We start from the raw sequence: 25799 nt of genomic DNA, 5'->3' as shown, positions 1-25799 counted from the left end.
TCAATATGGGCTTGAGTTTGGAGCCCACTGACCTCAAGAGTAGTCTTTGATTAGGCCCTTATGTGGTAGCATTCTGTTCAACACTATCTGAAGCGTATAAAACGTTTATGGACTTTGGCAGGATCACAAGGCATACTGCTTATTCTCCAGGTGAGATCTGGTTTCTCTGTTGGCCATCCATTTCTAATTTCCAGTTGAACCATCCCAAATCATGGCTTTAGGAATGCCAAAAAGACCTTGACAGCAGCCCAAGCCATTTCAAGCTATCTCAAAGCTTGCCTTCAGTTGCTCACGTATCTTGTCAAAAAAACGTTACTTTTTATAAAGGTTCTTCTATTATGGCTACCTCCTGGGAGTTTTACTTCCCTGATGTACTTAAATTCCATAATATTTTATAGTCATATTCCCTTTAGTCTTGCTTCATGAATATTGTTATTGACCATGAAGCAGTATCTCTGCCATCCATCTATTGCCAAATGATATCCATTATTCACAGAGTGTATTACTATTAACCTCTTCACCAAGGGATTAGCATGTGCATGTCTATACAATTTTAAACCAAAAAAGATACCCCGCAGAGCAAAACTAAAAGGGAAAGTTTGTTTTTCAGGCCTGCAGCATGAACCATGTTGGCAGTCTGGAGTCCTACCTAAGTTACTGGGGCTCTGTCTATGTACAGATGTCACACTGTCTAGAAGTTTTTTAGGATCTGGGCCTGAATGTCAATGATGGCAGGCCTCATGAGGTTTTGGTACTTTGGTGGTAGTGGTGTGGGTTGGGGCATTTGTGGGTTTGGCTTGTTTGGTGGGTGGCATTTAATTTCTTTTTTTTCCACTTACAATTCTTGCAGAAGAATCGAAAGCAAAAACAATTGCGAGAAGGAATTGGAAACAAACAACAAAAAACCTCTACAACAAACAAGTGATAGCATTGAATAGGTTTTTTTACTTGCTGTTACTGGTAGAAAACAGCACTTAAAAAAAAACAAACACCTTTTTGTATGGTACATAATTTGAAATTATTATGAATGATATGGAATGGATTATTTCCCAAACTAAGTTATGTCAAACCTAAAATCATTTGTAAATCAACACATTACTATACAAGACAAAGGCAAACAATCAACATTTCTGTTTTGGTACAGATTTCCTCTATCGTTTTAGCCTGTGGTTTTTGGGTGGGGGGGAGGGGGGTTGTTTTTTACAGGGATGGGGAGGAGGAGGACATACTACCCTTTGGCCTAATGATAATATATTGATCAAGCTTTGTGCTTTAACATTTAGTATTAATATGGCTTTATATATAATGTTCTTAAGTGAACAGTGCAATATTTTCATCTTTTAAGTATTTATTCAACATTCAAACAATAGCTGAATGTTACTCCCAGTGAAAGGAGAAAGTCTCCAGCAATCAGATTTCATCCCACAAAACTTCTGTAAACCGTAGATTAGGGCTGGGTAGCAACACAGAAGACAAAAGACGACACAAGGTTTCAAGTCTCTCTAAGGTCTACAGCTATCCTTTACTTGGTATCTTGCAATTGTGATTTGCTTTGTGTCCCTGAAAAACTGTGAAGCAACGTGAAACCTGAACTCCAAGGTAAAATAAAGTCTTACCATTATATAAGACTTCTGCTTAATTTTAGGAAGGTGTCAATAGGAAAAACTCTTTAATGGAAAAAATAATCTTGACTCTATAAATATAGGGACACTGGCAAGGTGGGAAGGACTAGTTTTGGACATGACAGCTATGCTTTGGTTTGTGGGCCTGTGTATGATGTACTGTCTTCTGCTCTGGATCTAAACAAGCAGGGTATTGAAATACAAGATGTAAAAATGCTGCACCAGCTTATAACTTTCCAGTATTGCTTAAGAGATCAGAGCAAAATGGCAAAATCAAGGTTTTATTGGTGAAGTGGCCCGGTGCCAAGACCTTTCAGCAAGATGAGTCTTATGCCTCCAGTTCAGCAGTGGTGAAACTCATTGTGGAAGCATCATTCCATTCTCTGGTCCGCAAAACTAGAAATATGCATATTATGTAAAAAGAAAAAGTAACTTAAACAGGATCAACTAGATCTGAGACACTAATTAGTGACCCTTTTACACAGGACTGGGAAAAGTAATGCCTAGCAAAAGCCCCATTTTTTCCTAGCCTGCTTTCACGACCTTCTAGATATGACAGAAAGATCTGTCAAAAGTTTTCTTCACATGAGGATTAAGGGCAACGGGGTTGGAAGAAGACACTTGTTTAATTTTCCTGTCAAGACTTTTGACTTGGGCAATTCCTGGCAGAATGGAGGAAAATTAATAAACTGGTTAAAATGAAGGGTAAAAGAAAGCAAAGATTGGTGTGTTTACATCTTTGGGTGTACCACTCCCATACCCTCTGTTCACAAGCCATTTCCATCCCACAAGCAAGCACTCCCAAATGTCTAGAGATAAGGCTGCAGTAGGAATTTCCTGGTTGAGATTTCTTTTAATATATTATTTGACCTTATCAGCATTTATATTCTAGGAATGTGGGGGTTGTCAAGTGAATTGGTATTGGAGGAGGTCAGACACGTGTATAATTATATATAAAAATAATTTAATTCCTTAATACATGTCCTTCAGCATGTTAGCATAGCATATATAATGCTGGAGAGCCAGAGTGATTCTGTCCAGCTTTTCTGGTTTTCCAGCCAGAATCATGTAAGTTGCAGGAAAGAAACTGTAAAATTCCAGTATTGAAATGTTTAAAAGGTACTAGACCATAAGTAACAATTTAAATGGCCACTGATTTTTATATTTTGTAGTCAATTCCATTTAAAAATCAAAACTTATTAACATGCAGTGTCTCTGCTATCAAAGCTTTAAGACACCACTTATACTGCTCAGCCCTACTCCTGATTTTTTTTTTTATATATAAAACACTGTTTAAGATTAGCACAATAAATGTGCTTATTAAGCACTCTAACATAGAGCACAGAAATACAACACTACAGAGTGCAAGTCTAGCCATCGCCACGGCAGGAAAAGTGCGAAAGTTAAAAATATGCATGTGGCTTAACACAAGATACTTTTGAAAAACATTACACGTACATCTCATACTAAATGCTTTCATCTTTTCACATACAAGACTAAAAATGTACAGTCAGCTGTTGACTCTTCTCTTGCTGTAGTAGTGTAGTCTTTAGAAAGGTAGAAGATGTTGAAAAACCAAAGATTAAAAAAAAGGAAGTGTCCAAAAATGATCCCATTTATCACTTTTCCAGTAGTTATGTTTTGGAGTAAACACAAAGTCACCTTGATCTTCAACATTAGCAACTGATAGCCTCTGAAATAGTCAAGCCAGCCACCTGGACCAAAACCGATTCAAAGTCACACATACAAACACCCCACAGGAAAAAGTGCACTTTCAATACCTGATACAAAAATAGATTGGCACACTCTCTGACACAGTGAAGATATCTTTTGAAAAGCTTTTTCACAATGTTATGAAGTCCTTTTGCAAGTTGGAGCAGGTCTGTAAAAAAGCACTATAAGAATGCACTCTACTATGCTTGCAGGGGGTATGTGTGATTTGTAGGAGGCAGGAATGGAGTCTGCTGTCATTCTTGTTCTTGCATGATTGATGCGGGTAACTACATGTACAATCTTGGTCCCCACTGTTGCACCCTGTTCCAGCATCAGTTTGTAATTATTCAACATGCACCTCATTCTTCACCTGCTCTGAGTAATTAAAGATACATAAGTTCATAAACATAAGTCTTAAGAACTTCTATGTAGTGTTCCCAATACATTGATGGAAAAAACGTGTTGGAGAGAAGAAAAAATTTTGGTATCAAGTCCCATTTTTGCATTTCCAGTAGTATCTGCAACTCCACAGAGCTGAGTGGAAACAGTTTTAACTCCCCTTCCAGGAAGGGTAGCCTATGCTAGGAGTTCTGTATCAAACGTCTATAATGTGGCATCACTTCATGTTCAGGCAGATGGAGAGCAAATTCCAAGGCCACTAACACTGGGAATTCAAAGGCTATCAGTTCTCGCCTGTTCAGCCGGAACTTCTCTTCCAGTTTCTGTAGTGCAGTAGAATTAAAAAAAAAAAAAGAAAAAGTTTTAGTGTATTCAGATACTAGTTCCTTAAAGTTTTAAACTGATGATAGTGTTAAATTATAGCTATCTGAAAACATTCTGCTGTCACCCAAACTCTACTTCACTGCATATTCATGAGTCTAGCTTGGAGGCAGAAAGCTGTGGCATTTGCACTTGACCTAGGAGGGAGGTGTTCACTGACGACTTGTGCCCCCAGCAGCTGTGGGGGGTGGTGAGTGCTGACCAAGTGTCAGCAGTGGCCAGCAGGGATTGTGGACTGCCTGCAGACGCTGCTGGCAGTGCCAGCATCAGGGTGGCGAGCGATGGCAAGGGGATGCACTGCCACACTCGGGGTGCACGTGCACCCATGTGCACCCCCTACGCATTGCCCCTGGAGGTCTTGGTAGCTATAAAACAGGGGAGTTGGCCTTTGTCTAGTGGGAGATGTTTCACCATCTATAATTGCAGTCCATATGCTCCCCTCTGTGCATGGGTTGCTCCCCTGATACTACTCCTGCAGACAAAACTGAGCCCACAAGGGCCAGAGAAGTGAGTCTCTGGGCTAGTGTCTTTTCTGAACTGATTGGAGGAGCTGGTCAGCCATGAGTGAGTATTACTAGGTCTCTCTGAGGAGTTCAGCCTGAGGGAGTGTAGAATCCCCACTAGAGGAAATAGGGCTTTTCACCAGGTAAGCTTGATCTGTATGAGAGAGATGGTGTCAAGTTTTGGGTTCTCAAATTGGAATAAAAGGGATTCTTTCAACACTGAGAAAACCCCTGTTTCTATAAACTGACCTGACCGTTCTGCATAGTAGCTTATGAGCTCTAGATGTAAAGTGACATTGATAATTACCAACTGATCAATTTGAGAAGAAAAATATTCAACTGTTTGTACTGAATAAACAAAAGCAGTTTGTTTACTTCACAAAATTTGGCTGGACATATTTCTTAGCAAGTCAGAGGGCACAAGCAGCATTTTCTGTCACTTAACTCATCCATTCCCTCTTAGCAGAAGAGCAAAAATTTGACATTTTCACCAGGGACTATGAGCCATGAGCAGCTATCAGAGCAAGGGAAGATTGTGCCTCACACTGAAATAAAGAAATGACTTCTCTAAGAGTAAATGAATCTGGCATAATTTATTCATAACATCTCATAAGGGGCCCCCTGCTTAGTGCCTACTGCTTTTGTTTTAAGACATGTTATCCAATATTGTGGGGAGAAAAAGGAACATTATTAAAAAGACCATTAATTCCTTAGAGGTGGAAGGCGCTGTCTGCATCAGGAATGAGACCAGTGGGCATGTCTTCACTCTAATCTGTGGCAAACAGCAGTGCCCTTGAAACATACTGTACTGCTCCATGTAAACTGCTGTATTTACCCAAATCCAAGACTACTTAACATTTAAGACAAACCTCCAATAATTAGATTCTGGATGTACAAAATTATAAACTTGTTAACTTTCCATGTCCAGAATCTAATTATTGGAATGTCATCTTTAAATTTGGCCCCCCTCACTGCTGCATCAGGAAGGCTGCAGCGGGGGCAGGGGGAAGAGGGGAATGGTGAGGAAAGCAGAGGCAAGTAGCCAAGCACAGGGGAAACTGAGGCAGGGGGAAAGAAGGGGTAGGAGGAAGCAGGGGGAAAAACAGGGGTGGAGGTAGGTGAGGGGGAAGTAGGGGCAAGGGAAGCAGACAGCCAGCTCACCTCTTGGTGCCTGCTCCCACACTACTGCCCTACCCTTTTTGCCTCCCTACTTGCCTTCCTGCTTACATCCCCCTTCCTCACTGATCTGGGCAGAAGGGGAGCTCCAGTCACTTCTTCCCCATGCAGCAGGGAGCCCACAGCTGGCAGAGTCCTCCTTCCCTGCCCAGCTCCTCTTCCCCTTCCCTCCCCAAGCTGGCCAGGAGCAGGCTCAAAGGAAACTGTTCCCAGCAGAGCTGCTCTCTGTAACGCAGGGGCAGGAATGGCTCTGGAGCTCTGCTGTGCCTGCTCTAGCTGAGTCGGACTCCAGCGAGGCGCTGTGAAGGACTGCTCTGCAGGTTGCCCAGCCAGATGGAGCCCACAGCAACAGGGGACAGATTCCATTTTCCCTGCCTGGCTCCCTGCCAGTAAGGCAAAGGAAGGGAGAAGGGGAGTGGAGATGGGTAGGGAGCAGACACTAGAAGCAGGGATCTGCACATTGCTGATACTGTCCCTGTCCCATCTGGGCCCCATGCACAGCTACTTTTTGCAGCTCTGGGAACCTCATCTTGGAACTGAGTAAACACAGTAACTGCTGAACAGTCACTCAGCAATGCTAATTAGCTGCTTGCTGCACCAGGTGAACCTGGCTTCTAGTTCAGGCTGTAGCTTAAAGAGCAGTGTAGCTTATTGTAAATGTGCCCCATGTATAATAGAAGCTACATCATTCTCAGGTTGTAAACCTGAAAACTCTAGTTGCTAAATGAAAATAAGGGCATTTATAGATGGTGGGGGGGGCGTTAATTAGAGCAGCTCGAGAGCTGCTCTAAAGCTCCCAGAGCATCATGTGTATCAGTTTCCCTGCACTAAAAAAATGGTGGCAGGGATACTTTAACTAAAGCTTGTAGAATGAGCTTTAGTTAAAGTGTTCCTGCTGCTGTTTTTCAGCATGGGGACACTGATACGTGTGACGCTGGAGTCTGCTGGAGCATGGCAACTACCACTTCAGATTAATCGAGTCTGTTCCAGTGTGCTGTAATTGTGTCGGGGCAGCCTCCCTGCATGTGTATACGCACCCTAAACTACCAAGCTCTCCTGTTTAATTAGGGAAAAGTGGTTTTTTTTGTTAAATACACTTACACTTTTGCATTTCACAGAAAACTTTCATTTATGTTCAAGTCATCTATGAAAAAGCAAAGCGAACAGCCAAAAGGTTATTCCATAATGTGTTCTGTATGAACACTTCCATATAACGGACACCACATCTTTAACTTCTCCTAGACCAGGGGTGTCTAACCTTTTTGAATGTGGGGCCGGATCACGAACTTTTTATCACCCAGTGGGCCGGCAAGCTATATTCAAAGACTTCACAGGAAGTGACATCACATCAGGAAGTGATGTCACGTGACCTTTGACACCAACGAAGTTGCAGGAAGTGACAATGAAATGGGTCTGGAAATGTGCATAGGTGTGTTGCAGCAGACAGAGCCAAAGCAGCTATTGGGATGTGCTGGGAAGCACACACACACACGCATGCACACACAGCCCCCGTCTGCACTGGCCCGGCCCTGAGGCATCCCCAGCTCCGCGCGGCAACTTACCTCGTGCCTCCATTCACCACTCATGCAGGCAGGGTGCGGGCCATGCTGCAGCTCCCCCGGCCACATGCCAGGGGCAAGGGGCGGAGCCTGTCCCCAGCTTGTCCAATCAGGCACGGTTGGGGCAGCCCCACTATGCACAGCCCTCAGGGCAGGTGCGGCAGGACCCAGCTCACTCATGAGCCAGGCCCCATGGGGGTAAGCAGCTCCCCTCCCCTCGCTGCCAGCTGGGGCCCATAGGCTGGCCCTGCCCGCCTCGCCACGGCGGCTCCGCACTCCGCTGCTGCAGCTCTGTGTTCCGCAGTGGCCCTGCTGCTGCTGCCGCCACCGCAGCTCCGCGCTCAGCCGCCGCTGGTGTGGCCCTGCCGGTGCTGCTGCTGCCGCTGTGGCTTCGCACTCTGCTTCCGCGGCTTGTGCCAGCGCTGCCGTGGGCCAGATAAAATGGCTTGGCGGGCTGCATGTTGGACAAGCCTGTCCTAGACACCTTTTGCAGCCATGTGCTGTCATTAACCATCTTTCACACCCAGGTGTGACCATGGAATTTCCTTGGGGCAGCTTCCACAATTGTGTACATGAAAATTTTATAGTAAAGAAATGTTCAGCTGCCTTTTAAATTTGGTATTGCCACTGGCAACCAAGAGAACAGCTAAGACCACTTGACTGGCATACTTTTCAGCTACTAGGAAATGCTTTATGGACCACAGTTTAGGAAGTTTTGCTATAGAAACTTTAGTCAAGAGATACTTACATCTATAAGATGCTTTACTTCATGTTTTCTGAGGTCACTGCCAATTTTGGCTGCTAGTAGGACACATGCTCCAGCACAAAGCTTTCTATTCTGCTTGTTCAACTTCCCCTTGAGTGCAAGCTTCTCAAAGTAGACAAAGGCCATGGCCACAGTGGGCTCCTCAAAACCGCACTCATCTTGAGCAAGTTTGCGCATCTCTCTCTTCAGACTGCAGAAAGAAAACAAAGTCCCAGAGTGGGAGCAGCTAGAGAACTTGCAGCAGGATATAGTCTCATAAAACAACTTTCCTTTTGAGAGACTTTCTTACTCAAGCAAATGGGGTGGGGGGGGAATAATCCAATTTATTGTGCTGCTATCCTTATAGTCTGTTGAACATTATTCAGAATCCTTCAAGTGACCCAATAAATATCTGCTTCTGGAGTTTCATCTGAGTAGAGAACTCAAAACTAGTCATTAAAAGTAATTTAAATATTAACATCAAGTAACTGCAATCTAATTAACATAATTATTCTCCTTCTTTCTCCTTTGCTGTTTTGTAATGTTTCATATTTAAATTGTAGGCTCTTCAAAGTACCCTAGAACGGTGTCTAGATACTTGTATAAAAGTATCAACTATACTTTTAGGCACTTAAACGATAAATTTGAATGCACAAATGAAAATGCCTCCCTTCTATCTGTAGTTTTTCCTTTTTTATGGATCTTGCAGTAAAGTTGTAATTCTAGACTAGTGTACTAGAAATGGCAGTGATGGTATTAGTAAAGTATTGCAACTTCTCTGTAATACTGAATTAAGGGAGAAAAGCCTACCTATTAAACGTTATGAAACTGTTGGGATTGCATCTATTAAAGTTGCCCGTTCCTACTGTTAGTGACACTATTTGGGAAAAGCACACAATCTAACGGTTCCTTTCTTTAATGAATATGTTTTTAGTATCAGTGGCACTGGGACTCTTCTGTCAGTCTTCTGCCTTTCATATTTTGGTGCATGTCCAGATTTCAGTACTTTTTACTCAACTGGCAAATACTCTCTCTATCCAGACACAAACTCTCAAACTTCCTTATCTTATTTACTCAGCTCACAAGCCAAAGCAAGCATGTGTGTCTTTTGAAGGTCATTGTTTCCGGAAAAAATCAATAGTTACTGCAATTCCCTTCACGTAACAATACCAACAGTAATTGTGCTAAAATCTGAAGTAGCTGCATGATGCAACAGGGTTAAAACACTCATGACTGTCTTCACAGTACCTTCTTATTTTGCTGAGAGTTAACTTAATGTGAGGGAACTTCTCTTTGAAGGTCTCATTCATGTCCTTCTTGAGATCTGATGGCTTCACATAGTCAATTACTGTAGTCTGTAACAGATCAGTTAATATGGATCAATTGCTGTAGTCTATTAGATTACTCCAAAACAAAACAAAAAACCAACCCAAACCAAACAAATACTGTATGTCCAGTTAGGGGGAAATAAATCTGAATTAGTAAAATAAATAAATGAAACTTGTTCTTGCTTTCTGAGAAGAAAAGACCTGAACTCTGGAATGGCTGATAAGCACGAGCAGTCACAAACAGCACACTTTGATGTTATAGTGAAGATATTTTCCCAAATGACATGTTCAAACTATGTGAATGAAGGGAATCCAGTTAAAAACTAATCTTGTTGGACCAAAACAAAGTCATTACAGTACTCGATTTAATGGATTTATGATTTAATGGATTTATGTTTTGTGTGTACAGCTCCAGTCCTGAAGCATATTTGCCAATTTCTCTCAAGTTTAACTTTTTAGAATTTGCACCAGCAGTTACTTTTAAAGTACCTATGCCATCCATGTCTAATGAAATGGATAATTACGTCCCACCATTCTTTAAATATGCACATTCACAAGCCTACATGTCAGGGGATTTAGTTGCATAATTTAGCTTACAGTTAATGAGTAGGTAGACAAATGGGTAAAAAATGTTTAGTTGGTTTGTACACTTAAATATCCTTATGTCATCTCTTACTTTGAGACTCTCCTTTTCATCAAAGAAGCTGTGGTATAACAGTCTCTAAGTAGAAGGGGAGAATCTTCCTGTGAACTTCTTACCAATATGACAATGCTTCTCTCACCCTCCCTAAGGTAAGGCCTCTTCAAATTCCTTTGCTGCTTTGGCCAAAAATTCTCAGCTTGATAAAGGGCAAATGATTGTGATGGGAAAGCATATGTTTTCTTGTCTCTAACTGCTTTTCACTCAGCTAATTGACTGAATTGATAGGAGCTCTGACTTGAGCAGTGACAGGGCAAAAAAATGCCTGGCGCTGGTCTACCCAGCCCTTATTTCTCCTCAAAGTCAAGGGACAGGGACTTACAAAAGTGCAAACCCGGGTGTGTTGAGCGAGAGAGAGAGCACTTAACTTCTTGTGTGCTACAAGTACTTGGTCTTCTGCCCAATTCACCAACCAAACTATTTGTTGTTACTTAAGTACTTATTGTATGTACTGCATCCTTCACGCTCTCTTTCTTTCCAAAAAGTCAGCAGTAAGGGGTTGTGTTTTTTTCCTTCTAACTTGTGCTGTTATGGCACGGATTAGTTGCTGCCGGCTTCTCCGAACAGAGTGGAGGTTGAGAGAGGTGCAGAACAACTACAAATGGATAAGCCTGTTTTGGTTCTTTTAGCCCCAGAGGATCTTTTAAAAGCTTAAACCCAGAAGTATTCCACCCTCAAGGGAGTGTAACCCCCCTGAAAGGGACAGAGGCTGCATTAATTAGAACCATGTTCAATGACATAAAGAGGAATAAAAGTATAATTATCCTTTATTTCTAATGAGTTACTCAGAGACAATGTGACAAATGCTAGAAAAGATCACATATCTTTCTGCTCTCTAACTGCACATCCTACAGCTGAAAGGAAGAGAACCAGAATTTTCCTGAATTTTTTTCCATGGCTTCCAGGCAAATAAGGTATAGTTCATGGGTATTCAAAAATGTATTGAGATTTTTTTTATGTTCCCACCACTTACATTCCAGTTGGCAATACCAAATTTTCTCACATACATGCTTAGGGATATAATATGTACCTGGGTTTTTGAAAGGCAGAATCAAGAATTTTTTTTCCTGACCTTATAGTTGTAAAGAGCAGGGACAGAGCCTGATCTTTAGCTGACTTACCCTCCCTTTCCTACTTTACTAAAGGTGAAACCCTAGCTGCTGTTGCAGACTAGTCTGCATAGGTGGATCTATGACTTTGAAGAGTTAAGTCTCCAAGGCTATGAAATAGGAGGAGAGCAAGAGACCAGGAACAGCTAGCAGACAGCAAAATTGACCTAAGAAAGGTTAGCTTAATTAATGGAAACAAAAGTTTTGTTAACAGATCCATACTGAAGAACAATGAACCATAAAGTCAGCTGACACCCTCAGCTGCCTGAACAGTAATGCAGCAGATGCTGAACTGTGGAGCAGGAATCAAAGCAAGGTGCTTCTATCGTGGTCAAAAAAATCAGCATTCCCCACTTAATATACACACACCAATTTTCCAGGAAAGGGTGCATGTGTATGAAAAAATATGGTATTTTAGAGAGTAATAGTTATCATACTGAAATTAACAATAGATCTATTGCCTGCTCTCGTACAAATCCCTGTAGTGAAAAGAATGAATTCACAATAGCAGGCTGTTTTCCTGTTGACAGCATGATCTGCAATGTCAGTGCAAATCCTTGGAAGGGCTGGCATCAGTCCTTAGGTTATGGTAGCTATTTATCCTGGCAAGCAATCCTATATTCAATGAGGCCCAACAAGCGCAACAACATACTAGCATCTTAAATGCGTGGACAAGTGACCACCAGGATGCTCCTCTGCTTTTGATCATAAATCTGAGTTTTGTTGTATGCCAACATGAGAAAATGTACTAGGGAGACCTGATTCCATATGCAGCCTCCCTATCCTTCTCAATGTTTCAGCAGCTACTAGAGTCCCAGCAAGTTGAATCAGAAGAAAACAAGCCATACAGATTCCTTTAATTACTGTTGTAAGAGAATCCCTGCAAAACCAGCCCTGCATAACTTAACTTAGACCTGTGGTTCCCATGTTTCTGAAGTAATAGACTCTTGTGAACCTTCAGAATTTCTGGTGGTGGACCATACACACAGGCTTATCCTCAAACTCAACTGAAAGGATCACTTACTATGGCCCAGCAGATGACCAGTGACCCACAGATTGCACTTTGGGAACTACTGACTTGCACCATGTTTTACTGCCAGGGCAGAGAAACATTTGACCCAGTGTGAGTGAAAAGTGCAGATGAGGCATACCACATGCTTCATGTCATTACTGTTAATTTCTCTTCTCTTTAAAAGTTTAAGTGAGGATGCTAATCACTACTGTGTATGAGATTGTTGCAAAGAATCGCAAGAGGGAGGACACCCTGAGTGCTATAACAAAAGAGCCTCTTCTTTGGTTTGGGACAGTGACCCCTTTGTCCCTATGGGTTTATTACTTGTTGCCTCCCTCAGCACTGCTCCCTGCCCCCTCTCCTGTACCTTCCCTGTCTGTTGTACTCAAAACACTCTTCTATTTGATATACTCGGTGTTCTGTGCACATCTTTTCACAGCATCTGATAAAGTGAGCTCAGGCTCATCAAATCTTATGCTATAATTCTCTGATTAGTTGGTCTATAAGATGCAAATCTACCCTGCCTTCTTTGGGACAGCTGTATATTTTGACTTTGCTTCTGTCCCAGTCATGGTGAAAGACTATTATTACTGAATCAGTCAACAGTGAAAGAAAGCAAAGCTATGGAAAATGTGAATTCATGTTTCCATGGGCAACTGGTGCCACCTTAGTCAGGCTGCCGCTGCAGGCCACACCCTGCGCCAAATGCCAGGAAGACTATGGTGCTGCTGCTGGCCTCAGTCTGCAATGGCAGCCTGCTGAAACCTGGCACGCAGATCCAGGGGCCCACACTCCCTGGGAAGAGCTAGGGGAACTGAACTGGGGAGCTGGGGAAATGTTCAGGTGATAGTGATACTAGTTTTGCTTTGAACAGTTTGAGGTGCATTTCACAAAAAACCCTGCAACTATCTCCTTGAAACTTGGCAGTCTTCATGCCCTCAGAGGGGGCAATTTTCATTTGAATCAGGCAAGAAATGACAAAGTTTTAGGCATTTTGGAGATTCCCCATTTTAACAGCATTGAAACTTCGAAACAGATTCAGCTGAATCGAAACAGGACAATGATCTGAAACACCGAAATGAATCTCTGTCCCTCTGAAATACTGAATCTGAAACAGAAACGAAACATAGCTGTTTCGCATAGCCGTAGTAGTTACTAAGCTTAAACCTAGAAATGGAAAACACCACACTATAGCATATGAGCTTTTATCTTGATCTTTCAATATCCAGCAGGAAGAAGCAATCACAGTTATAATTGGGATGAAAACACCTGGGTGCCATTTCTGGTTTAGGTAACAGGATACATTATCATGTTCAAACAACGCCTTAAATCAGAGGCCACTGTCTCAACTTGTTAGTGCTGTGATGGATAACTAAACCAACTATGCTTTTTCCTGAGAATCAGAATTGCATAACTTTTTTTTTTTCTCTGCTTGTTGGCAACACCTAGAGAGCAAGGGCTTGATACTTGCACATTGGAATACAATGTGCACAACCTGTATCTACATGGCTAACTCTGCCCACAGGTGATTCAACCTTACAGGATGGTAGATGGCAGTTTGCCATTGCCTGCAATTCTGCAGGGAGGAGCACCCCCAATCAACGGTTGATGGCAGTCTGCTGATGGGTACTTTGGAAAGTAGAGCTAACTTCTAGATACCTTGGATGCTTTAAGTCACCTCCTCCATAGCTGTTCTTGACCATCTACTGGGAGGGATTAGGTTTCAAACACAATGCACACCACACCGCTTCAGCTGGACTTTCTGACACTGGATCCTTGGCTATGTTCTGCTGCAGGAACACAGGGTCTAAGAAGGTAGCCTAAATGTAAGATTACTTTTTACCACAGAATACTATTATTAAACCTACTGATCTGCTGCTGCTCTACTGGCATAGTGGGGACTTCCAAAGTACAGGAGCTTGAAGCCTATTTAATAAAAGATAACCCATAGTTTTAGAGGCAAAACCTGACATCAGTCATACGGACCAATAATTTTCAAAATGGGGTAGGCAGTGCTTTGCCAAGAGGCACATGCCTAAATGTTAACAAAGGTGGTGGAGCTTCTGTTTGGTAGTATTGTCATGTGTTGACATTGGTGTTGATGCACTCTTCCGAAAGAATGAATATGCAGAGAGACATGTTAGGTGCAGGGATTATGAGCAGTAGTATGTTGCAGGTAATGGGGTATGTAACCAAAAAAGGCATGAAAACCACTGGTATAGACAATATAGCTGACTTGGAAGCAAGCAGAGAGGAATGACAGCTGAAAAAAAGGAGAGGAAAAAGAACTGTGACAGAGTGATAATGTGCTGAGGTTTCGAATTTTCTTTTGGGAGAGGGCTAGGGACCTTTCCTGTGGAACATCTTGGGAATATGGATGCAATCTTCAGTACTGGAAATGATGGCACACCTCCTGTCCCTTCCAGCTTTTGCCTCTTGCTCTCCCTGTCCCACTTCCCCTCTCCCAACCTTTTTTGTATTTGACCCATGCCTATTTGCTCTTCAAATACATCCCTGAGCACAGCAGCTTTCATTTGTCACAGATAAACTGCTACATCAGATTGAGTGGATTTTCTCTGTCTAAATCAATTCCTGCAGCTGAGTGCCACAGGAATTGCCTCTGCTGAGAGCTCTGCCTCGGCTAGGACTGATCAGTGCTGGTGTTTGCAAAGTGCTGGAACATTGTGAAGAGCTTCCCTGTGGAAGGAGCAGATTGGAGGACTCTCTCAAAACATGCATACTGCAGCACTATATAGATCATGCTGTCTTCCAGTATCAAGGCACTGCCAGCATTGTAAATGCCTAACGCCATTGGCTACATTAACAGAGCATCAGACTTCTGTAACACTGCAGTAGCAGCCTGCCTGGTCTGGTACACACAAACTTAAGTTCACTAGTTCAGTCTATTTTTTTTTAAATTTTATGGCATAAACTATTCAGAAAGCTCATTAAATAGCATTTATCCACTGTCACTGTAACAAAGGTCTGAATAAGTATTTCAGTTATTTATGTATGCTCCTTTGGATGGTAGAAGACAAATTAACATCTTAATCTACAGTAGCTGACAGATACTTGGACAGCATGATGAATGTTTGGGCCAAAGCCTGGAAATCAGTTTGTTTTTTGTTTTGGATTTTTTTGGGTTATGTGGTTTGTTTTTTTGGGTTTGTTTGTTTTTTGTTTTTTTGCAAAGTGGCAGTTTTTCAATTTGGAGGCAAGAGGTTATGTCACTCAAAAGTATTTTTGAGCAGCTGCTTGCTCACAGCAGAGCTACAGATATACTTCCAAACATGAGGGGGGAATGAGGATATCTGAAATGGCTGGCTGGCCAGTAAGCTCAAATGATGTAAAAATGAATAACTCTTTAGTGTGACACTAGTATGGTGAGGGAGGGGAGCAATGAACCCAGATATTCCGTCTAAAAGAAACTGTGAATAAAAACCGATAGCTCTAGGAAAGCAATGAAAATGAGAGTGTGCTCCTCTGATTTTTGTTTCACAAAGAGTAGAAAGACATTTCAACTGTTTGGCACAATTTCAGGATCATGATGTCAGCCCCTGCCCCTTCCCCCAGTACACCATAGTGGGGGAAAAGTCAAAGGACTGCCCTCAGGTATGTAGCACTGTTTGCTTTCACAAGCACCCACCTGAAATAATTTGTTATAAATAGTGAGAAATGGCATGTATGCTATTTTTTGAGGGATGCACAGATAGATTGATGCATCCAAGCTGGAACAGCAGCTTAGATTAAAAAAGGAAAAGCAGAGGAGGTTCCCTTCTTACAAATACTTAAGCAAATATTGACAAATTCATTAACTCAGTTGTTAATTAGCTCTTTAAATTAACTGTTAATATTAACAAACCAGCAAGGGAAAGGCAGTGTAAACAGGAGTTTCACATGTTCATTTTTGTACGTTAATAAGCATCTAAGAAGGGAAATGTGGGTAATGCTTAAAACTTGGGGTCAGATTCTGTAAACTTTTCAGCTCAGTAAATCCAAAGAACTTCATTGTGCACATAAATTTGGTAAAATAAAACCAACACGTGTCTTACATAACATCTGACTTGCTTAAAACATTTCCCTAATCTGTGAAATTCAGTGCAATCACAAATTTCTGAAGAGAACATGTTCTCTTAAATGCGCATCCTGCCAGCTACTAGCCTTACAGTAATGACTTGTTAGTGAGCTTAATTCTCTAAACTAGGAGTAAATTCGATAAAGTCAAGAATGACATTAGTATGCAGAAGAAGTAAGCAAGATCAGAATTGGGCTTAATGGGACCTGAAGGCACTGCACAACAAACATGTCCCAACTGTGCATGTCAGTCAAAAAAAACTCGGGTTCAGGACTCTCTCTCAAATGCTGGGCTAAATCCTATCATCTTTAATGGGCCTAAATTCCCACCAACTCCAATTAGTTCACTAGAGAAAAAGGACCCTGAGCCATGAAAGCTTTCATCAGAACACCGGGTTCACAAGCACTACGGTACGTTCTGAAGCCAGCAGGGCTGTGAAGATGCATCTGCTGAGGTTTTGGCTCTACCTGTATAAAATCCTACTTGACCAGATACTTGTCCCACTTCTTCTCTCCTTCCTTCCCCCCTCCATTAATTGCTTTCTATATCCATAAAGGTGAGGGGGGTGGATTCTACAAGCTCACAGCTGCCAAACTGTAATGATGAATGCCTGCCAAGTAATGAAACTTTAATTATAACTTTAATTATAAACTGGAGCTTCACATATACAGAACAAAATGTTCAATGCTGACACAAGGCCACTCTCAGCCTCTCCAACTTTGCATTTGTGAAAAGTAGTAATTAAAGCTGTATTCCATTCAAGACTGCATGCTAGTCTGAGTCTCTGTACAGTAGGTTTACAATTGCTGTGGTCACTCTGCAGAGGACTGTTGATACTAAAATGGCTTATGCATGTTCAGAAAATCACAGGTTTTCTCTTACTGCTCCAAACGCAATTTGCTTCAACTGTAGCGTATGAAGATTTATATCTGACAAAGAAAATTACTCTAAATTGCTATCAAACCATTTACAGGCCATGATTCAGCTCCTGCTGACATGTAAATAAATCAGGAATTTATTAGTATATCATCCACACAGTCCAATCCAATATTGACCACCTCAGTGCTGCAGCTGTGGGGGAAAGAGAGCCACTTCCCCTAAGTTACCTCTGTCCCGCTCTTCAGAATTGCATTCTCTCCTGAATCTTTAGGCTGGTGCAAAGGTTCTGCAAAAGATAGCGACCTCTCTAGTTCTAAAAAGGAGGTATAATTCACCTCTTTTAGAGCAGTACCTTTATATTTTCACACAGAAAACCTGGCACAGATCTTTTCAGTCAACTTTTGCTGGCTTGGCTTTAAACTGGAGCTGCATTAATGTAACAAAAAAGGAGCGTTTTGGAATGATGGCTGCTGGTAAAACTTACATGTATTAGGTCCCAGCTCTAGTGCATGTCCTTCCATTTCAGACCTTCAGAAGCACGAATGGTACCTTGGCTGTACTGTGATCCAAAAGATCACCCCATTTATGGGGAAGAGAGCCTGATCCTTCAGACACTTGCAGTGAGTTATCCCATCCCATTATCTTAAGTGAGACTTGTGTTCAAGTGCCTGTACGACTGAAGTCCTAAGTCTCAGATCTGCATTTACAGGACAGTACCATTTGAATGCAAATCCTATGTGACCACACAGCAGACTTTTATATTGCCTTGTATTCCATGTTGCACGCCTGCAAACCAAATGCTTCAGCGCATATTCTGAACATCCTTGGTTTAACTGGAAATGGGTATCACAGTTCTTAAGTGCAGTTGTATCTACTGCCTTCCCTTTAATAATCATTAAAAAAAAGTCTACCAGGGATGAAATGAGAAGTAGCCAATGCTGATCCTCAAATTTATTTTTGTTTCAAACGTTTATAACTCTTCCATCCTTGACTGACTCTCTTGGCATGCAGGAACCTCAGCTGTACTCTCAAGTCATGGGAAGCTATGATACAGAAAGGCATGGATGTATTATTTTGTCTAGATCTGTGTATTTCTTGTGCCAGCTAAAATAAAGGCTGACTGGCTTCTGGAATTCTCTGCCAATTCTATAGGCGTATTTATTTCCACCATCATGTGTCCCTGGAGATAGGAACTGTAAAATGCAGAACACCCACAAAGTTAGAGCCCTGGGAAAAGGTTTGATTAAGCTACTCAGGGGCTGGGGTAGGGAAAGGGCTTTGATTAAGCTACTCAGGGGCTGGGGAAGGGAAAGGGCTCGGCATTGGTTTTGAGGGCCAGGGGCAGCTGCGCTATTTCTGTGAAGGCATAACAGAAAGAGATGCCCAACCAGCAACATAGTGGGTGTCCAACTGAGGGCAATATATTAGGACTTTGGTAACTGCAGTCATTGCAAAATTGGTAATTTTCTTTCTTCAGCTTACACTGCCAAGCAAGCGGCTCCTAACCAATCTCCAGTGCTAGTTTTGCATATATGGCATTACTGCAGTGCTCTCTGCATTTATTTGGTTTTCATAAAGATGCAATTTTGACAAGTTCTTAATTGGACAGTCACAGTCCCTATAGTAGTCCAAGATCTGTAGGAAAAAGACACCTCTTCTCCCCCCACACCAGCAGGGAAATTGGAACTTATGATGGCTCTCAAAAGATCCTCTAACCTGAAATCTTGCATATGGGTCGCATAAATCACCTCCATAAAAACTCTGTGTGCTTCTTCCAGCAACATATCTGTTTGAAATGAGCATTGGCCAACTTGCCCTCACTGATATGTGCAACTCACCCTGGTTTTGGGATCTAAAACGCAAATAGCACAACTAGGGGTTAGCTGAGTGAGACATTTCACATATCTGTCCTCCTGCTGCTTGACTAGACCTCTGCACAGGAGCAATTTCACCTTTAGCTGCTCAGCTTATTAAAAGAAGATTGAGACATGACTCAAGTACAGTGGGTGCTGACTTGAGTGCCTGCAAAGAGAGAGGAGGACAGTATTAACTGTACTTCAGCTGATATCATCAAAACCAGTTTTGAGTAAAGCGAATACAGGAGTAGACTGCTTTCCATTCTGGATCTTTTTTCCAAGTTTGGAGGCTGTATATTCTGACTATGTATAGGGGTAGATATAAACTTGTTGCTTTGGAAAGAGAGAGAATTTTTTTTTCAATTTCTTCAAGTGTTCTTTGGATGCAGTATGCACACATGCTTGAACACTCACACCACATGTGTATTGCACCTTGCAAAACCCTCCAAAATAACCACCAGATTCTAGGAAAACACAAATTTGATGCCCTTAATTACATGCTGTCTATCTCAGTATTGCATGCAAGACAGAAAAGGAGGAGAAAGAGAACTATGAGCTTCAGTTTTACATCTCTGGGCATCATGAAAAAAATATAGTTTTTGTTGGTGGCAGAAATTCCTTCCTTCTTTAAGAATGCAAACAACCACCTATGCTGAAAAAGACATTTTGGGAAATGCACAGAACCTAAATCACAGTTCTATTCTAATGAATACTAGACATCAAAACAGTGCTGATACATGCAGCTTCATGCAAAGTCAAAAAACTACAGCTATCACATTTTGTTTAAGAAATAAGTGTCATGGAGAATAAATAAGTTTATCTCTGGAAAAGGAAATATAAACAAAAATTAACCAATGAGACTTTCATCTAAAACATCCATGAAATAAAGCAGTAATAAAACTTTTACTTCCATAACAGCCTGTGGTCTACTTTTATATGTCCCTGTAAATAATTCTGTCATTTAGAACAAGAGATTCCAAAAACGTTGTTCTAAGTAGCTGTAAACTGTGTATGATAATTTTAAATAGGACCAAATATCATTTCAAAGTTCTAAGCATTATGACCAAAATTTACCTATACTACCCTGTTTTCAAGTGTTACTCACCATATATGAAGGGAATATTAAAACCCGCTTGTGTTTGCCACATGGCCACTGAGGATCATCTAAAAGATTTGGGTCATATTCAATATAGTCTCCCAGGTCACTACCTATAAAGATTGTATAAAAATAATTAACTGTATTGAGAAATTTCTTAGACTTGGCATAAACAGAAATAAAGTTTACAGTCAACCTACAAAATGACTTCTGCATTGCCTTTCTTAAGGCAATCAGATTCCATTAACTTTTTCAATGAGAGGTTGGTGCCAGGTTTTCTGAGATGTTCAAGGAATATTGGCACTGTTTGCCATTCCTTTTAAACACAAATGAATTTGCCTTAAACAGAAGTTTCAATCCCTCAGATGCCTTACAGATGTTGCAAATTATATTTTCATTTGCAAACATGTTGAGAAACTGTAATTCTTCCAATTCTGAATTCTCAGCTGCTTGTGAAATTGCTTAATGTAGCTGTAGTTTACCATATAAATAGGATTCTTTAATAACTGTATACAGTACCCACACCCCTCCTTCACATTTAAGTGAGAAGAAAGCCTCTTAACTTGTTGAGACAAAACCAGAGGAAAGGCATGGGAAAATATTTCAGATATTTTCATCAGTAAGAGAATATAACAGTACAAGTTTTGATTTTTCTCCTGTTGATACAGACATCTTCGTTTGCTTCAAATAAAAAACAAAAATTTCTTAAACGTATAATGTTTTGGCTAGTGCTTTTTGGAGAGTAGGAGAGAAAGGTAAGAATGTAAACACAAAACTTTTTATTCAATGCAAGTCCCAAGTAAAATTTTCACAGCTGACTTATGACTTTGCAATCCTGTATGTTTTTTCTACAGTACTTGAGAAGAGGCTGGCCTTTGCATGTGAGGAACAGAAAAAGATGACAGCCATAGCAAAGTACAGTAACTGTGAGAGATGCCTGGGAAGGTAACAGGTTATTTTGCTCCAGTGATCTTGTCTACTTGAGACCATGCACTTTAAGCCAGCTCTGCTACGTGAAATATAGACAACTGGAGAAAAGACTTCCTATAATATCCATTAGTCATAATTTTCTTTGAAAACTAACCTTTGGTTTAAGATTTATTTTTTTTTAATTAAAAAAGAGGGATCCCTCCTCCAAACAACACTGTAAAGAATTTACTATTGCAATGGTGTATAATGATATCAAAATAAAAGAATACCAGTCTTACCTGTGTCAATGCTCCCTTGGGTGCTGTTAGCCCTTGCCAAAGAAAGGCTACGATGGCTTGCATTGCGAAATTGGGAGAAGGATGAGGTGGAGTCTATTGTGTTTCTCCTTGTTCCCAAGGCATTAGTTGGAAATAGAAACTGTGTGTAAGAGACCGTCTAAAAAGAGAGTCAGAATAAATACAATTATTAGCACAGCCCAGCCATAACAGGATCCAACTGCTTTGACCAAGTTACAAATTGGGGAAGGAAGCCATTCTGTGTAGCTGGCATTCAAGTTCTTTTTCTTTCCCCCCCCCAGATGTGATAGTTGCTCACAAGATTGATACAAGTCACCTGTTTCCCCTCTCTCTGATCTATTCATTTATTCAGGATTGCTTTTGTACAAACATTAAACTCCTAAAATAATATATTTCCCCTACAAAAAAATAATACACCTCCCTTGCAAAACCCTGATGTGTTGTATTTACCAAACTCTAATCAAGGGCCTGTTTCAAAAATATATTGACTTTCATAGTTTTTGTATCAGCCTTCACCTGCATTTCTCCCCCTAAGAAAAAGGGAGCAGATTTCAAGTACTTCTTTAGTAAAGCACTATTTCTATATACAGTGCTAGGTGTGCTGAAGAATCTGGAGGGAATCTTGCTTGAGCAATATATGGCTTTATGGGTCTTTCCTCCCATAGCATTTTAGCTGGCAAAAAAACCCAGTAATAGAGCTAGCACAATACTGGAGGTACTACTTCATGCCAATGGCAAGCCAAGGTAATCTGTTGCCCGGCAACATGGATTAAGGATGAATGAAAAACTTAAAGCAAATTTATGCAATTAATTTACCTTTTCTATTTACAGCTTTAGCAGCAAGCACATTTTGATTCTTAAAAGTATTCATTGTTCAAACTTGAATTTTTACAAATAATTCTTGACTGACTGTTTATTAGTACATGCATACTGAATTCAAAATCTGAGCCGTGATTAATTTTGATTGAGTCTATAGGGCAAAGATTAAGATCTTTGCAGGGCGAGGGGTTGGACCAGGACAGAGGAGTGGTGGACCATGGCCCATAAAACTCTTATTCGTGTGCACAATGACTAGACAGTGCACCTGGAGTCTCTAAGCATTACTGCAATATAAATCAAAGACAATGTATTACCTTCTTAGTGCCTGAATTGAACCACTAATTAAATTTGGCTTTCTGCACAAATTGAGTAAGGAATTCTTTATTCTCCATATATGCTCTCAAAATTATTTGTTTTTCCAGAGTTTCAGAATTTCTTTTTTATTCAAAGAAACAATTCTGGATCTGAAGTATCCACCTAGCACAGAAGTATTGCCTTGCTGCTAACACTTATTTAAAGACACAATTTATTAACATTAAGAATGTAACTACAATAACTGCTTGACTGCTTGATATGTGCCAGGCAAAGGAATGCCATCTGATTTAGTAATGCTCTGTAGCCTTAGTTATTACCAGAGGGCAATTTCTCCAGGAACAAACTAGTTGGTCTGTGCCGACAAACTGCAAATTCCTTTTACATTTTCATTTATTTTATCATAATTCTCCATATACTGCCCTGATAGTTATTCTCTTACCTTTCCTCCCTCCCTCCCCTCCCTATACCTATCTATCTAGATTATAAATCTGTTAAAATATTTTTGGTTGGCTTTAGTTTTTTTTGTTTTGAGGTTTTGTGTTTTTTTACATTTCCTTGCAAAAAATCTAAATCCTAGGTCTAGGAAACTATTAAATAAATAAAACATTTTTACCTTCCCATCAGCACCTAGTTCCACACCTTCAAGACCAATTATCTCTTTTAAATACACTCCTCCAGTAGAATGACACTGACGTCCACCTTCCAATTTCATATCCCTGGAAAACAGAAGCCAGTGATAAACACACTTTTCTTACAATAGAAAATCTGCTTCATACATATTCTGACCTTCCCAGACAGATAAAATAAAAGTGACAAACCATTCGACACAAAATCCAGATCTGACAAATTCTTCCACATACAGCACAGTAGATGTGTCTACAAGAGACGCTGACTGCACAGTAACCCAATACTACTGCACAGTAGCACCATGTGGCAAAACCCATGATGCAACGCTACTGCACAGTAGTATTAGGCCACTGTGCAGTAGATGTCACAAAAAAGGCATTCACCCGTGCTACTGTGCAGTAACTCAGGTTACTGCACATTGATTTAGTACTTGTTTATAAAAGTACCAAATAAGTGTGGCAGTAACCACTGCTCAGTAGCATCTCATGTAGATGCAGCCGGTGCTGCTGAAAATATGTTGCACCTATACATTATATAAAAAGCCACAAAATACATCAAGTTTTGTTTTAGTTATAATGCAAAAAAGCTGAGTGACCATGAAAAAACAAATCACCATGTCTGAACTAATAATCATCACAGTTTGTAAGTAGTGGGACTGGAAGAGACCTCAGGAGGTCATTTAGTCCAACCCCCACTCCAAGACAGGGCTTCATCCCTGACTAAACCATTCTAGACAAATGTTTACCTAACCTGCTCTTAGGCAGGATAGAGAGTCCACAATCTCTTTAGGTAGCCCGTTCCAACACTTAAGCATCCTCATAATAAGGCAGTTCTTCCCAATATCCAACCTAAATTTTGCTTGCTACAATTTAAGACTGCTACTCCTCATCCTGTACCCTGTGGCCACAGACTATGGTCTATTTTTCACCTTTTTTATAACCAACCTTTAGGTATTTGAAGACCATCTTATATATCTCTCATAGCATATTTGTCCCACAGACAAAAGAAAAGGAAAACTATAAAGGGGCAATGAGGAGAAGTTAAGTCCATATTTAAGCATCTCCATTTAAAGACTTTTTGGGCTCTCTCAGCTGCATATTAAGTCTGCTGCAGAAGAACTACTAAGCTTATTAAAGTTAAGTATGTGCTTACATGCTGGGTGGGATTGTTAGGCCTTGAGCCAAAGATCAGTGAAGTCATTGGAAAAAGTATATACGCTAGGAAAAAAGCTAAGAAAACCTGTGAAGGATCTTCACTGCGTTTGGAACTGCTGGGCTGGGTTATTAATCTGAAATGTTTGATGCAACAAGTGGACTCTGTCCCGATTCCTTTTATTTACATTTCAAACTGTCTTTTTCATTTCATTTCCTCCCAAAGTGAAAGAAAGTAGCCCCTCATAAAGCATAATAAATTTCTGAAGAGCAAAATTCATCCATCTTCAGAGGACATAGTGTTTCTATACTAAGAGGCCTTTGTACCAAGTAAATACTAAATCCACTAGAACCATCCCCCACAAACAATAATCCTAGATCCTTAAGCGAAATCCATGTAAGAGTGCCGCATTCTTATTTTGGTTCCTGATATTTTCCTGAGACAGCATAATAATTGTTATGTTAAAATAACTCCAGAGCAGAAACAACAGATAATTTTTTCTGTGCTTGTACAGAAGCAGCTTGAAGGAACAAGTTATATTAAAAAGGTAAATGTTATGTGGTATTATTTTTATGATAGTTGGATAAATTACACAAGACTCGATTGCATTAATTCCTTAAATCAAAACCTAAATATTTTAACTAATATTTAAAACTCCAATAATGTGAAGAAAAAGAATTTCCTTAGGTGTCAAAATAATTAGTTCAGGTATCCAGGTTGTGGATGGTCTTTGAAATATTGTGAAAGTACTCTAGGCTCCCTTCTAATAATGTTATGGATATGGAACAGGAAATAATGCCATTATGAATACAAAAGCAAATCAAGGAACAGTTTAATAATGAAAGGGGAACAGTAACTGGTAACATGTCGGATGGAAGTAAATGGCACACCTTAAAAGACCAGCAGAGCTGTCTTTAGTAACTGTGGCCTCTGGAGACATAAAAGGAATTGACTTGTGGAAGCGAGATTAAGACCAGCTGGAAAATAAACACAACTACTAGACTGTTTCCTAAATATTAGATGAAGCTTAATAAAAGAGTTCCTCAACTTTTTCTGTCATTTTTATCTTGCCTAAATAAAGGCCCCCTAGGGCCTTGTTACTACATGGCATTTTGTCTTAGCCCACTCAAAATGATCATACTGCAAGTGTCTTTCAGGAACATTTTCAATTGTCCTTCCTTTTCAGAAATTCTACACTTGTACATAAAGCCTGACTGCTCATTTTGTTAAACAGAGTGGTATGACATTATTCAGATTCAAATCTATTTGTTCTCAGCATGGACAGAATTGAATTCCTTTTTCCTGAAGGAGACTAACCCAAATTACCCAATGTGTTCTTCCTTTACATATAAAAAGCCATCCAGCCACTTCAGTGAATTAACACTTCCCCCTGGGTAACATAGGGTCTTGGCCTATAGTTCTTATTGGCACTTTGAATTCTCTCAGGTTGTCATTCTTGTTACTGTATTGCTTTGTACCAAGCCTAAATGCATGTGTGTCAGCAGGA

At 40.6% G+C, this 25799-nt stretch overlaps 1 protein-coding gene across 1 annotated transcript in view; it reads right to left on the bottom strand.

Annotated features, from left to right (window-relative positions):
- Positions 1-1175: 1175 nt before the first annotated feature.
- CABLES1 (Cdk5 and Abl enzyme substrate 1) overlaps positions 1176-25799 on the bottom strand; it is a 58570-nt gene continuing 33946 nt past the window's right edge. Inside the window, exons 5-10 of the mRNA XM_025215459.1 lie at positions 23127-23229; positions 21362-21518; positions 20163-20266; positions 9347-9453; positions 8102-8309; positions 1176-4057 (exon numbers count right to left, since the gene is read on the bottom strand). Of these exons, the coding sequence (XP_025071244.1) occupies positions 3917-4057; positions 8102-8309; positions 9347-9453; positions 20163-20266; positions 21362-21518; positions 23127-23229 (820 nt within the window). The 3' untranslated portion in view covers positions 1176-3916. The remainder of the gene's footprint in view (positions 4058-8101; positions 8310-9346; positions 9454-20162; positions 20267-21361; positions 21519-23126; positions 23230-25799) is intronic.

Source organism: Alligator sinensis, unplaced genomic scaffold (genome assembly GCF_000455745.1).
Source record: "Alligator sinensis unplaced genomic scaffold, ASM45574v1 scaffold1248_1, whole genome shotgun sequence".
NCBI lineage: Eukaryota > Metazoa > Chordata > Crocodylia > Alligatoridae > Alligator > Alligator sinensis.
The sequence above is the reverse complement of the archived record's forward strand: the minus strand, read 5'-3'. Positions and strand labels throughout refer to the sequence as shown.